Source organism: Odontesthes bonariensis, chromosome 5 (genome assembly GCF_027942865.1).
Source record: "Odontesthes bonariensis isolate fOdoBon6 chromosome 5, fOdoBon6.hap1, whole genome shotgun sequence".
Taxonomy (NCBI): Eukaryota; Metazoa; Chordata; class Actinopteri; order Atheriniformes; family Atherinopsidae; genus Odontesthes; species Odontesthes bonariensis.
In genome coordinates, this window is record NC_134510.1 from 3,117,501 (window position 1) to 3,131,288 (window position 13,788).

Here is a 13,788-nt window from a genome sequence, read left to right on the forward strand (position 1 = left end):
GCGAGCAGCCATACATTAAGAGGAGAGCGGGATGGGCAGATATTTTTACCCAATCACTGATGAGATGGGAGGGGGCTTCTGAGACTGATGTGTTCCTGATTGGAGAGCCCTGAGTGAGAGAGAGGGGATTCTGTGCAAACTCAAACATGACATTTCAGACAACAAAGCGAGCACAGCTGAACACAGCTCACCCGAGAAAGGAAACATTTTGTAGAGAGAAAAAGAAAAGAACATTTGAATGCAGCAACAATGCCAATGGAGACAGAACGGCCTGGAGAGTAAAGGGGAGCAGGGACCCGCTGTCTGACCTGCACTGACAAACACATGGACGTGTTTAGTGTGCAGAGAATTCTTCTTGAATTCTAATTATATCCAACATTCAAAGGAACGCTCCAGCACTTTGGTTATGATGTTGCCTGATGCTTTCCATGACAGTCTGGTAGTGGAAGGAGGAGGCTGCCTGTGTCACATCATCTGACACGCATCACATGTTGCCAGAAACACGGTGCAGATGTGTCCCACTGACAGAGCTATTAGCTGAGCTCCAGTAGCCATAGTTGGCCGGTTTATTGCAAATATGCCATTCTTTGATGTTGTTGGGAGGTGTATTTTTCCCAAATAGTTTCTCCTAACTCAAAGTGTTTTCTGTTCAACACATACAATTAAATAAAACCAATAAAACCATAAAACTTCACAACTTTTCGGCTTCAGCGATACCTAATAGTTTTTAACAAAATGCTGGAGTGTTTCTCTGAGAAAAGGCTGATATCAGCCCCTCACCAGTTAGAATAAGACTCGGCTGTTGGACTAATTCCCTAATTACCACAACAAATAAAAAAATATTACAGTTTAGTACAATCACTGTCATTTATTCTGACTTGTTTTTTATCTCACATTATACACACAAAGTAGTTACTGAGATGTTAGACCGTATCATTAAAAAAACAAGCTGTAAGCTGGAGTTAGAGCAGGAAAAATCAATGTTTTTCACTTGTGTGCTTTCTCTAGCCCTGCTTCCCCTTACCAGAAACAACCAAACAAGAGAAAAAAGACAGATGGAGTTACAGAACTTTACACCAAGAGCAACACCTGCAAACAAAGAGCAGTTGAAGGAGAACACGGCACAGTTTGAAATGTAAAATAAAGCAATGAGATGAGTCATCATCTTGCTCAGTCTGTGCAGGACCAATAACCAGCCAGCCCTCCGTGCTCTGTCGTCCGTTTAGCTCAGTCACAATATGTTTGGTGAGAAGATGCATCACTCTGTGCTTTCTTATTTTAGATGTATTCAGTCACACTGCAACATTTTCCCAGAGTTAGATGCTCATGGACAACTTTAAAGAAGAAGCCAAAGACTGTGATAGTCCCGCCCCCATGAGCAGTCAGGCTGGTTATAGGTCACTGTGTAGAATGGATGTGTGATATAAGGCATACCCCGCCCTCTCCTTTAGTGTCATATCAGTAATGCCGTCTTTGGACACCAGTTTGTTAAAAACGAGAATTCCAATAACCATGTTAACCTGCCAAAGAGAAGAGGCACAGGATTAAAGCACAGCAAAGGCAGTTTCACGATTTCAGAACATACAGCTGCTGATGGTGAGGGTGGCGGGAGGCAACAGGGATGATGCACATCACGGCAAAATGATCACGTGCACATGCCATGCAAACCAAAGGGTGCTATGACGTATTAAACTTTAGTGGCAAGCCTGGAATGAAGCATGGGAGATAAGAAAACAGTTTAAATGAATGAATTGCTGAAATACAAAACACTTTTTGAATAAAAAGAATGTGCTGAGAGACCAAATCAGACAGAAACAATGAGCTGTGTGAAACCAGCGGTGGTGGGTTATCTTTCCAGTGATTCCTACAATGTTCCTGCCCTGAGAATTCACCTCTATAAAAGTCTCTTAGTACAAATGGTTCTGATGCTGCTTAAGGCGAGACACGGCAGGCAAAATCAGTGATTTCATGCAGTGGTCAATTTTTAGATTTTGGGCCAGTCTACTCCTTCAATATGTGTTATTTCAAAACATAAATAAAAATGTTTATTTCATCACATTTTGTTTAATCGCGGCAGTACGTTTCGCCCAAATTTACCAAAATGAATTCCCCTATTTAAATCTTTAAATGCTGTTTTCTAAAAATCAGTTTTTTGTATTTTTCCAGTATCAATATCTCAGCCTATGCAGCACCTACTAACACCAAACTTTTCATTTATACACTTAGCAGTATTCTGAAGATATTTACAGAAGGATTTGTTGATAAATCATTCCTGGCCTGATTTATGTGACATTATAATAAAACAATATGGCGAAAATTGATGTTTTTTAGGCTATGGGCAGTATATTTTGATTTCCTAGGAAATGAAAGCAGATATCCTGAAATCCCTCTGTAATTTTCTTTTAATTTTGTGTGTAAACAAAATGAAAAAAGAATTTTGCACCTGGCTTTATCATATGTTCAGATCTATCTTCTGGAAATATATGCAAATGTGCGCATATTTAATGAGATAATGCCTAATTTGCACAATTAAACATACAAATTTCTAAAACTTGTAATACATTTTTTTTTCATACTTGTATAAGTAATCGACTGAGGAAGTTTCATGGTGATATCTATTATTTTAAAATATTACCCTATTCACCTGTAGTGTCTCGGCTTAAAGTGAGCGGGGCCTCCAGTGTGATTGCAGCCTGCACATCAACACTGGTTCTTCATCAGAGAAGCAGCTGGAGCAGAAATGACGTCTCCGATAAGCTTCTGACTGGGGGAATGACGGGAATGGAGAACTGAGATGTGAACCACTGGAACTCTGGCTAATGGAAGCTTTGCCAGTGGTTGGCAGAACCAGGACACAGTCTCACTGCCAAACGTTCCGTCTGTGATGGCAGCCTCACTCTGTTCCAGGCTGAACATAAGAGCTGGAGAGATGACCACTAATATGTCAAATTATTTTGACATTTAAAAAAGGCTCATTCTCTTTGCCACTTATCCAGCAGCTATGACACAGTGGGATGATTACTGTGCTATGGGTGTTCTATCCTGGTTTACAACTGCTGCTGAGCCCATTATCTTCTATATTGTTACATCTTGGGATTGAATTATTAAACTTAATCCATGGACATTGCATTTGGAGCAGCAGGTACATTTATATTCAGCTCTACTTTGTTACAAAAGATAATCTGACCTGTAATGTCTGAGTAAAATGGGACTGAAACTAACATTTGTTATTTCATATGGCCAAGACATCCAGTGGCTCACATAGGTATTCAGACCCTTTTGCATTTTTCCTTATTTCCCTTTTCGTTTGTGCCAGAACATGTCATCTGAATGGGCGGGGGTACAAGTACAAGTCAGGATTGGGCTTTAAGAAATATCCAAATCTTTGATAATCGCATGGGGCATCATCATTAAAGAATGATCGATCATCACAAAACAGAAAGAATGTGGCAACAAAGCTGCCCAATGAGGGCCACTCAGCAGAACTCAAAGACCAGCCAAGGAGGGCTCGAGACTCCCCGAACATATGAAAGAAAGTCCTCTAGTCAAGGGAGACTGAAATCCCTCGTCTTGGTCTCATGGAAAACACATAATCTGGGGCAAACTCTACACCATCCCCACAGTGAGGCACAGCGGTGGCAGCATCATGCTGTGGGGATGTCTTTCATCAGCAGAGACTGGGAAAGTGGTCAGAAATCAGGCAATGATGGATGGTGCTAAATACAGAAGAGTTCCTGCAGAAAATCTGTTTTAGTTTTCAGAGTGTTTTAGAGCTTTGAGATCGGGATTAGGGCTGAACGATCTATCGTTTTCGACCGAAAATCGCGATATTAGACAACATGATTTTGGGATCGTCAAAGCTGCGGTTTTTCTTGGTGCATAATAATAATAATTTCGTCAATAATTTCCATTGACGTTTAGTGATAATTTCACATGAATGCCCAAGGCTCTGTGTCAGCTACCAATCAGAAAGCTGCAGGCTGCGCGTGACCAGATGACGTGTTCTCCACCCCAATCAGTGTGTAGCTCGTCATTCAATTTCAAGCATGGCTGAAGCGGGAGCAGAAGCAGAGCCGACGAAATTAATATCAAAGAAAAACAGCACGTCGGTCGTTTGGCAGTATTTTGGATTTGAGGCCACTGATGAACACCAGAAACAGGTGCTGTGCCAAACATGTCGTGTAAAAGTGGCTACATCGGCTGGCAATACCACCAATTTACATCACCACTTGAGAGTTCACCACCTGAACTTGTATGAGGAGTGCATGCCGAAAAAGAGTCGTGAAACATCAAGCAGCAGCGATACTTCGGCAAAACAGCCAACAATAACATCATCGTTCGCCAGTGTGACGCCTTATGAAAGAACTAACCGAAGACACAAGGAGATTACCGCTGCCGTAACGACTTACATATCGAAGGACATGGTGTCTGTAAACTAGGGCTGTCCACGACCAAGGATTTTGTTGGTCGACCATTGGTCGTCATTTACTCCGATTAATCGAATAATCAACCCCCCCCCCCCCCCCCCCCCCAAAAAAAAAAAAAAAAATTAAATAAATAAATTTACCTTTAATGCCCGGCTGCCGCATCTATGCGCATTTACCACTAAGGCTGGGAGTAACCTTGTGTGACACTAGGCCTATAGCCTACACAAAAATCAATTGACTGCTCAGTTCTTCTCTGTACACACGTAGCCGAGTATTTTTAAAACCGAATATTTCCCCCCCTCCGTTTATAAAATAATTTGTATCCACATTACCTCGTTTTCGAAAAAAACACCTTCCACACATAACCGAACATCTGCGTTTTCACCTGTCTTGACAACCCAAATGCATTTGCTGTTTTGCGTAATCTGCCCTCGTCAGCTAAATAATAAAGTGTGCACGCAACTTTTTTGAGCACACTGACAGGTGATCGCATGACAGTGGACTGCCCCTCGATATGAGGACGTAATAATTCCGACAGCAACAGGAGTGAGGACCGGGACATGAGAAATTGTCACGCCATTCCTCTGGGAGTACGACTTGGGCGTGTAAAATCAAGGCAGTAAACAGCGCCTGCACAATAATAACCACCACAGTTCTCAAGGCATCCATGCTTCTTCAGTAAACAAAGGTCGCACTTTAGACTTTAAAACAGATTTGTTGTTGTTTTGGCGCATATTGTGATGTTCGAAAACGCAAAACTGGTTATCTCTGTCTACACGCAAATGCATAAACAGAGTTTTCAAAAATCTTCGGCCCCATCCACATGTAGCCGGGTATCTGCTAAAACGAATATATTTTTCTACCTTTGGACCTGTCATCCACATGAAAACGCATCATAAACGAATATTTTTAAAAACTCCGGGCAAAGTGAAGATTTTTGAAAACTCTGTTTATGCAGCTGCGTGTAGACAGAGATAACCGGAGTTTTGCGTTTTCGAACGTCACAATATGCGCCAAAACAACAACAAATCTGCTCTGACGTCAAACGTGCGACCTTTGTTTACTGAAGAAGCATGGATGCCTTGAGAACTGTGGTGGTTATTATTGTTTACTGCCTTGATTTTACACGCCCAAGTCGTACTCCCAGAGGAATGGCGTGACAATTTCGCATGTCCCGGTCCTCACTCCTGTCGCTGTCGGAATTATTACGTCCTCATATCGAGGGGCAGTCCACTGTCATGCGATCACCTGTCAGTGTGCTCAAAAATGTTGCGTGCACACTTTATTATTTAGCTGACGAGGGCAGATTACGCAAAACAGCAAATGCATTTGGGTTGTCAAGACAGGTGAAAACGCAGATGTTCGGTTATGTGTGGAAGGTGTTTTTTTCGAAAACGAGGTAATGTGGATACAAATTATTTTATAAACGGAGGGGGGGAAATATTCGGTTTTAAAAATACCCGGCTACGTGTGTACATAGCCTCCACTTTGCCCGGAGTTTTTAAAAATATTCGTTTATGATGCGTTTTCATGTGGATGACAGGTCCAAACGTAGAAAAATATATTCGTTTTAGCAGATACCCGGCTACATGTGGATGGGGCGGAGAGTGAGAAAAAACCCGACGTTAGTGACCATTGGCTGACAAGCAGAATTTTACAAGCGCACAAGCCGGGTGCTTCAAGTCTGCCCTCTCTTTACACGGGCAAATTATTTCAGATTTTGACATTCTGAATGTGTCACAAAAACAATCAGAAAGACAGGCGGAGTTTGAACATTCTGACCGCGATTTGGACGTCACCTGTTGCTGCGCGAGGATGACAGCGCGGCCGTGATCTGTGTGTGGTAACGGGGTCGGAAAGTACAGCGGTGACCGGCCACCTCTGTTCCAGAAGGTGCTCCAACATGCAGTGAGTGGAGTTCCATCTCGTGGAGACATCCTGGATGAGTTTGTGTTCAACGACGTTCTGTTGTATTTGTTTTTCAGTGAGAGCCGCTGTAGCCTTGGCACTTTTCTTAAAATGTCCAACAAGACATCTGGCAGCTGCTATGACACGGCAAATGGGATCTTTTTTAAGAGCCGCATTGATGCACAGCTGCAAAGTGTGCCCTGCGCAACAAACTCCTTGGACGTTATCCCAGGACGGGTTACGCGCAAACTGATCGTTCTGTCCTTGTAACACGAATTTACCGTTTTGATTTGTTTGACGTCTTCCTTTGTCACGCCCTTCAAATTAAAAGTCCCGAAGCCCTTTGACGAGACGCGGCTTTTTTTTCTTCCTGCCACCAATCAACCAATGGAATTTGGTCGACTGGTAATTTTTTTGGTCGACCAACGACCAATCGATTATTTGCTGTCAGCCCTACTGTAAACACAGTGACCAAAGACGCATTTAAAAGTTTGCTATGCACAAATAAATCGTGGTTGAAATCGAAACCGCAAGCTCTGTCAAAAAAATCGCAATTTAAATTTTTTCTTAAAATCGTTCAGCCCTAATTGGGATGTAGGTTCACCTTCCAGCAGGACAACGACCCTCTAGTGGTTTAAAGGGAAACGATCCATTGTGTTGGTCCAACTGAGAATCTGTGACGTGACTTAAACATTGCTGTACACCAGCACAACCCATCCAACTCTAAGAGGCTGGAGCAGTTTGGCTGTGCAGAATGGGCAGAAACCCCCGTGGTGAGATGGGGCATGTTCATAAAAACAGTCCTGACCTTCTGTTGGTTCTTTTTTTATTATCTGCTTCACAATACTACACATTTCCTATCCTGTTGCATCTGGTTGGTGGCATGTTGTATCAATTGAATGACCCCCCCAACCCCCATAATATCAATGTTAATTCCAGGCTGTAAGGCAACAAAACGGGAAAAATGCCAAAGGGGGTGAACACCTTTTCTAGCCATTGAGTGAGCGTACAAATAAAAAAAGCTTACTTAATAATTATACAGGTATCATATGAACTATACTGAAGGTAACTCCTTGATTTTGATTCTGTTTTTCGCTGAGCAGATGCAGAGATATTAATACAACCAAACAAGTTCGAAATACATGAAGAGATTTTACAGAGTTTGAATAGATAATAAAGTCTTCAGGGCCAATTAAGTAAGGTCAAAGAAAAAGCCAGACAGTACTTCTGGGAAGACAAATAGGTGAAAAAAAATGAAGGCTTCCAATGTATCAGATGGAAATAAAGACATCCTAGCAATAGAAACTAAAGGAGGGTAACAATGAAGCAAAATAAAAAAACAGAAGCAAGAATAAAAATAAATAAGCGGGGACAGAAAACAGGTCGACAAAGGAAAGGATCAATTAAAGAATGGAAGACACCTGGAAGAAAAGAGAGATGTGGGGTAAAAGCAAACAGCAGCGGGAGAAGGAGTCATGATGCAAAAAAGAAAGATGTCCACCGAAGCAAGGTGTAGATGAAGGAAGTGAGCCAGAAGTAAAGAAATATAGAGACAAGAAAACCAGGAAAAGAGAAAGACTGGAAACAGGAGGGGGGGCGCTGGGAGAACAATGGACAAACACTATGGGAGAAGTAGAGAAGCAAAAGAGGAGTTAAGTATTCATAATGAATAGAAACAAGTTAAGAAGGAAATAAGTAATGAGAGAAGGTGGGGAAGCAAAGAGAACTGCTTCAGAGGGAGGCTGGGGCAAGTAACCAGGAAGTAAAGAAGAGTGGGGGGCAGGATGTGTGCTACATTAGCAGCTTTGAGATTCATTAGTTTACAGTTAAACCCAGTCAGTATTTTGGAGATAACAAAACAACATGAAAACATATAAATTATAACAAGGTACCACCATTAACATAAAATAGCTCAATCATGTGATTTAAACTTCTGTGGTTCGGTCTTTATATCCATCTGACATTGTGTTTTATTAAATGGTGAATATAGATATATAGATATATATATTTATATATTTATATTCTTAAACATAGACCCTGGATGCAAACATGCAGACTTAAAGGTGTCTGTTACATGATGGAAGCTACTGCAAATGGTGAACTTTTAACAGCCAACAAACAAAGACTTGAGATTAAGAGAAAATACCAAGACTACAGCTGCAGCAGGTCCAACAAATGCATAGAGAAGACCTCCTTCCAAAGACAGCCAGCAGCTATGAGAGGAGCAGGAAGACGCAGATGTGGAGAGGAATGATTAGAAGAAGTGAAGATGGGGGAGGAATGAGGCAGGGAAGGGGCAGGAACATAGAGGATCGTATCGAGGAGGAACATGGTGAAAGAAGTGTATGCATGACAAGAATAAGGATAGTAAAAATAGATGAAACAGAGGAAGAGAGAGGTTAATTATGCTGTCAACATAAACATCCACCCATGTACAATATCCTATCATTAATAGTTAAAGGTGAAGAGGTACACAATGGTACATCCATATGAAAACGTGCTTACTAGCTGGGTGTTCCATATCCCTTTGCCTTGGTGAATCCCACTGAGATTGCTACAACAAGAGCAGGGAGACCTGTGAGGAAACAGACATGTGGATGTTAACACAGAGCAAGTGAGAAGCCAGAAGAGAAGAACAAGTTGTGAGGAGCAATGAGGAAGCCCACCCCAGCCGAGACACAGGAAACGCTTGCGTATGATGCGATTCCTGAGGCGGCCTGTCACAGCCATGTAGGACTGCCATGCCTCCGTCAAAACCCAGCAGAAGGAGGACAGGAAGAAGAAATGAAGGAATGCTGCAATCAGGGTGCATAAGACCTGAAGAAACAGGGCTGGTATTAATGAAGGTATGCAAGGCGCATCACTGTGGACACATGACAGAGCTTCCGGTTGGTTCTTACCTTATTCCTCGTCTGTGTCTGTCCAATGAGAATAAGGGCATTGGAGGAGATGATGGAGAGGCAGAAGTTAATGAGGATGACGGAGCGCTCGGAACGAATGTACCTGCAGGAAGATCAAAGTAACTCTTACAACCAGGGTCAGGCCTTATATTTAAAGCTATTCTCTAAATCAGGGGTCTCAAAGTGATCTGTGAAAGGGCCGGTGTGGATGCAGGTTTCTGTTCCAACCCTGCAGCAGCACAGCTGACTTGTTTCATTCAACCAACTGAACTGGTTAAGACGTTCAGACCTTCAATGCTGACAGTTCAGTTGATTGAATGAAACAAGTCAGCTGTGCTGCTGCAGGGTTGGAACAGAAACCTGCAGCCACACCGGCCCTTTCACGGGTCACTTTGAGACCACTGCTCTAAATCATAGAAATCATTGATTCAATTCAGTTTAGTTTTATTTAAACAGCGCCAAATCACATCAATGTCATCTCAAAGCACTTCAAAGATACAGTCAAATTCAAGCAAATTAGAATCCAATTCATTCTTATACAATCATTATCCAATCAAATCAAATTCATTAAATTCCAGATTGGTCCAATTCATACAGAGCCAATTAAAAGAAAAAAAGATTATGGTCAACCATTCCAGCTGCCAGTGGTGGAGGAAGTACTGAACTGTAGTACTTAAGTAAAAGTATAAATACCCAGCAAAATATATACTTAAGTAAAAGTAGAAGTACTCCATCAAAAATCCTACTTAAGTAAAAGTCATAAGTACTGACTTTTAAATTTGCTTTAAGTATTAAAAGTAAAAGTACTCGCGCTATTGGTTGTCTTTCAATGTCTAGGCCATTTTGATGAAGAATGCAGGTATAGCTACTGGTAATACTTAAGCTTCTACAGAAGTCGCTGTTAGTAATAACTATAAGCAACATTTGTTCATTGGAAAGGTTGGTGTACTGATTGTGCTTACCCTCTATAATACCCTCTGTGCTTACCCTCTGTAATACTGTTCACACTCTAACTAACAATTTTCTGATGACAAGTTATCTACCAGGGATTATCTGCAAAGATAATACCATAAAGACAAACCCATAAAGACAACATGATATACCTTTAAATCATTTATTTAATTGAATGCCTATTTTCTGTAGTTTCTTGTTGGCACATAAAAAAAAAACATCATAAACAACATGTTAAACTTGCAGAAAAGAAAAAAATCATAATAATGCGTAACTCAAGACAAGGCATTTAATTTGCCAGGCAGACAAAAGTAAGGCTGTCACAAGAACATGGCCGTATAAGTGCCATACAGAGCCAAATTTGCATTAACATAACTTTTTGTTTAATTTCATCATGAGCTGGTTTTCAAAGTTTTTTGAGCCTAGTCTGCCTCTTTTGGCAGAAAAAAATGTCCCCTGCCGTACTAAAGAGCCGTTCACTAGCCGCAGAGGCAGGCAACGGGGTGTTGATCTTGAGGGACAAATTGGCAACTGTGGGCACTGACTTGAGGGCGTCCATGGTTTGCCAGGTAGGCATCCAGTTGTCTAGAGGTTTCCTGGACATTTCCCTTCATCAGGCCAAAGTAGTCCTCCTCCTCTGACCCGGAATGGCTAACAGATTGACAGAGGAGGCAAGTCTATCGCTGCTGCCAAACGCACGCTTTGCTATCATTGAAGCTGACAGAGCCACCTGATTGGTTTAAACATATTTTTGTGTAGGCAACATTATGGCGAAACTGCATTTATAAAATGTAACGAGTAACAACACATATTGTAGAAATGTAGTGGAGTATAAAGTATAGATAATAGCTGCAAAATGTAATGGAGTAAAAGTCGAAAGTATGCAATATTATTTTTACTTAAGTAAAGTACAAATACGGAAAAATTTACTTAAGTAAAGTAACAAAGTAAAAATACTCCGTTACATTCCACCACTGCCAGCTGCCAGTTCAGCATGTCTCAACTCTCATGGTGTTAGAACCCTCTGCAGCTTCATGCATCGTTCATATGAGACGTGATCACTCCCACTGCAACGTATCAGTCTGCAGCCAGGTTCTGCTTACACATTTCTTTTCTTAGACTTAGACCGAAAGCATCTGTCTGCTATATTTTTCCACAACCCCATATCAGAAGAAAATGCTACAGTATAGACAATGGAAATGAATAAAAGAAAAATGCAATGATTGATCAAATATGGACCCAGAAAATAGATGGGTAGTAATATCAATGATAATAATAATACAATTTTATTTAAAAAAGACAAATGTGAAACTGCGATTGTTATCATAACTTGGTCAAAAATCACTGTCCGGAGAAAGATAAGTCTTTCTTCGTCAAAGAGAGATTGGAAAGAATTGGCACATTCTGCCACATCTGCAACCCGGAGGCAATCTGGAGGAATTTCAGTGTGTAAAAGACAAGTGAGCCAGCCTGAGCTGGACACCTGTGACCTTTAATCCCCCAGATAGCACCTGCATCATTAGCTGATATACACTATATTGCCAAAGGTACTCACTCATCCGCCTTTACACATATGACCTTAAGTGACATCCCATTCTTAATCCATAGAGTTTAATATGACGTCAGGAGGGGGCAAACCCCAAACTGTTTCCACAGAGTTGGGAGCATGAAATGGTCCAACATCTCTTGGTATGCTGAAGCATTCAGAGTTCCTTTCACTGGAACTAAGGGGCCAAGCCCAGCTCCTGAACAACAACCCCACACCATGATCCGCCCTCCACCAAACTTTACATTTCGCACAATGCAGTCAGACAAGTACCGTTCCCCTGGCAACCGCCAAACCCAGACTCCTCCATCAGATTGGCAGATGGAGAAGCGTGATTGGTCCCTCCAGAAAACACGTCTCCACTGCTCCAGAGTCCAGCGGCGGCGTGCTCTACACCGCTGCATCCGACGCTTTGCATTGCACTTGGTTGATGTATGGTTTGGATGCAGTTGCCATGGAAACCCATTCCATGAAGCTCTCTACGCACTGTTCCTGAGCTAATCTGAAGGCCACATGAAGGTTGGAGGTCTGTAGCGACTGACTCTGCAGAAAATTGGCGACCTCTGAGCACTATGAGCCTCAGCATCCTCTGACCCGCTCTGTCATTTTACCTGGCCCACCACTTCCTGGCTGAGCTGCTGTCGTTCCCAATGGCTTCCACTGTGTTATAACACCACTGACAGCTGACTGTGGGATATTTAGCAGAGAGGAAGTTTCACCACTGGACTTGTTGCACAGGTGGCATCCTATCATGGTACCATGCTGGAGTTCACTGAGCTGCTGAGAGCGAAACATTCTTTCACAGATGTTTGTAGCAGCAGTCTGCATGCTGAGGGGCCTGGATTTATACACCTGTGGCCATGGAAGTGACTGGAACACCTGAATTTAATTATTTGGATGGGTGAGTGAATACTTTTGGCAATATAGTGTATGTGTTGCAGTAAAGGAGCCAATTGGCAGATTTTCTATTCTTGTAGCAGGAGGCTGCTGAAGGTTGTGGCAGATCCAAAGATAAGCCAGCAAAGGTAACTGAGTGGCCTGCAATAGTCAATCAGAATTTACACAAGCTGGGTGGGATTATGTCGCAACTCACTGGATCATCTCTTGTCTGGGCTGTGCATTTGCAAGGAGTGGCTAATGACCAGGCTCTCTGAGCTGGTTTAGATATTTCCACAGCTGACCACTGGCACTGAGAAACTGGCAAACTACCAAATGATCTACTGCTTTGATTACAAGCCGTCTGAAGCTGGTGACTTGGTTTGACTTCTTCTTTTCTATTTATTGGTAGATGTGCTATATATCTCTCTATATCTCTCTGACAGATGTATGTCAGACCATGTCCTTAAACTGAGCTACTGAAGTCCACATTGCAAGGATCACAGCCAGGTGCTTATGTCTTTCATACAAACTGTATCACTTACCTCCACACAGACACATAGATGATGATGAGGAGCAGCAGAGTAAGGGAGGACACTCCACAGCCCACAATCAGTGTTACAGATGGAAGCAGTGTTTTGTCCATGCTCTGAAAGTAACGGGACAGAGGAGAAATGTGAAAGAAGTAGACTTTATGATGCAATCCAAATACAGTGGCTGAACACTGGAAGCTCGTGTCTGCCTGATGTGAAATATTTGCACACAATAGTCAAAATACGTGAACTGAAAAAAGAAAGGCAGCATAGAGGAAGAGAGTCAGACAGAACATGTGTCGGGGTCTTTCACAACTGTAGGGTGCAGGGACTTTAACAGGAGCTGCCAGCAGAGAAGGTTGGTTTGGGATCCGCCTATCAGGATCGTTGGGGTTCAGATGTTCCCTGTTATCAGTTAAGTGTTTTTTATTTCAGGATGTCAAAGTTCACCAGACACTGTATCTCAAGTGTTTCATCAAAAGTTAAAAAAACAAAATAAAAAGGGTGCAAACTCTTACAATAAAGTGTTGTTCATGTCAGGGTAAATGATGAGGCTGAGGCTTCCAACACTAAGTGGTTTGAATGAGAACTCGTGTAGGTTAGAGGAGCTCTCTTTGACCACTTGGTTAGAAAAGGACTGTGGACAT

At 42.1% G+C, this 13,788-nt stretch overlaps 1 protein-coding gene across 8 annotated transcripts in view; it reads right to left on the bottom strand.

The window, feature by feature from the left end:
- The window catches only part of adgrb1a (adhesion G protein-coupled receptor B1a), a 219,380-nt gene that overhangs the window by 31,196 nt on the left and 174,396 nt on the right, over nucleotides 1-13,788 (bottom strand). For 7 of the 8 annotated variants that reach the window (XM_075464672.1, XM_075464667.1, XM_075464670.1 and 4 more), the window contains 6 exons: nucleotides 13,154-13,257; nucleotides 9,236-9,338; nucleotides 9,002-9,152; nucleotides 8,841-8,910; nucleotides 8,482-8,548; nucleotides 1,435-1,520 (listed from right to left, as the gene is read on the bottom strand). In XM_075464672.1, the coding sequence (XP_075320787.1) occupies nucleotides 1,435-1,520; nucleotides 8,482-8,548; nucleotides 8,841-8,910; nucleotides 9,002-9,152; nucleotides 9,236-9,338; nucleotides 13,154-13,257 (581 nt within the window). Of the gene's footprint in view, nucleotides 1-49; nucleotides 110-1,434; nucleotides 1,521-8,481; nucleotides 8,549-8,840; nucleotides 8,911-9,001; nucleotides 9,153-9,235; nucleotides 9,339-13,153; nucleotides 13,258-13,788 lie in introns of all 8 variants that reach the window. The other variant, XM_075464669.1, reaches the window with a different exon arrangement.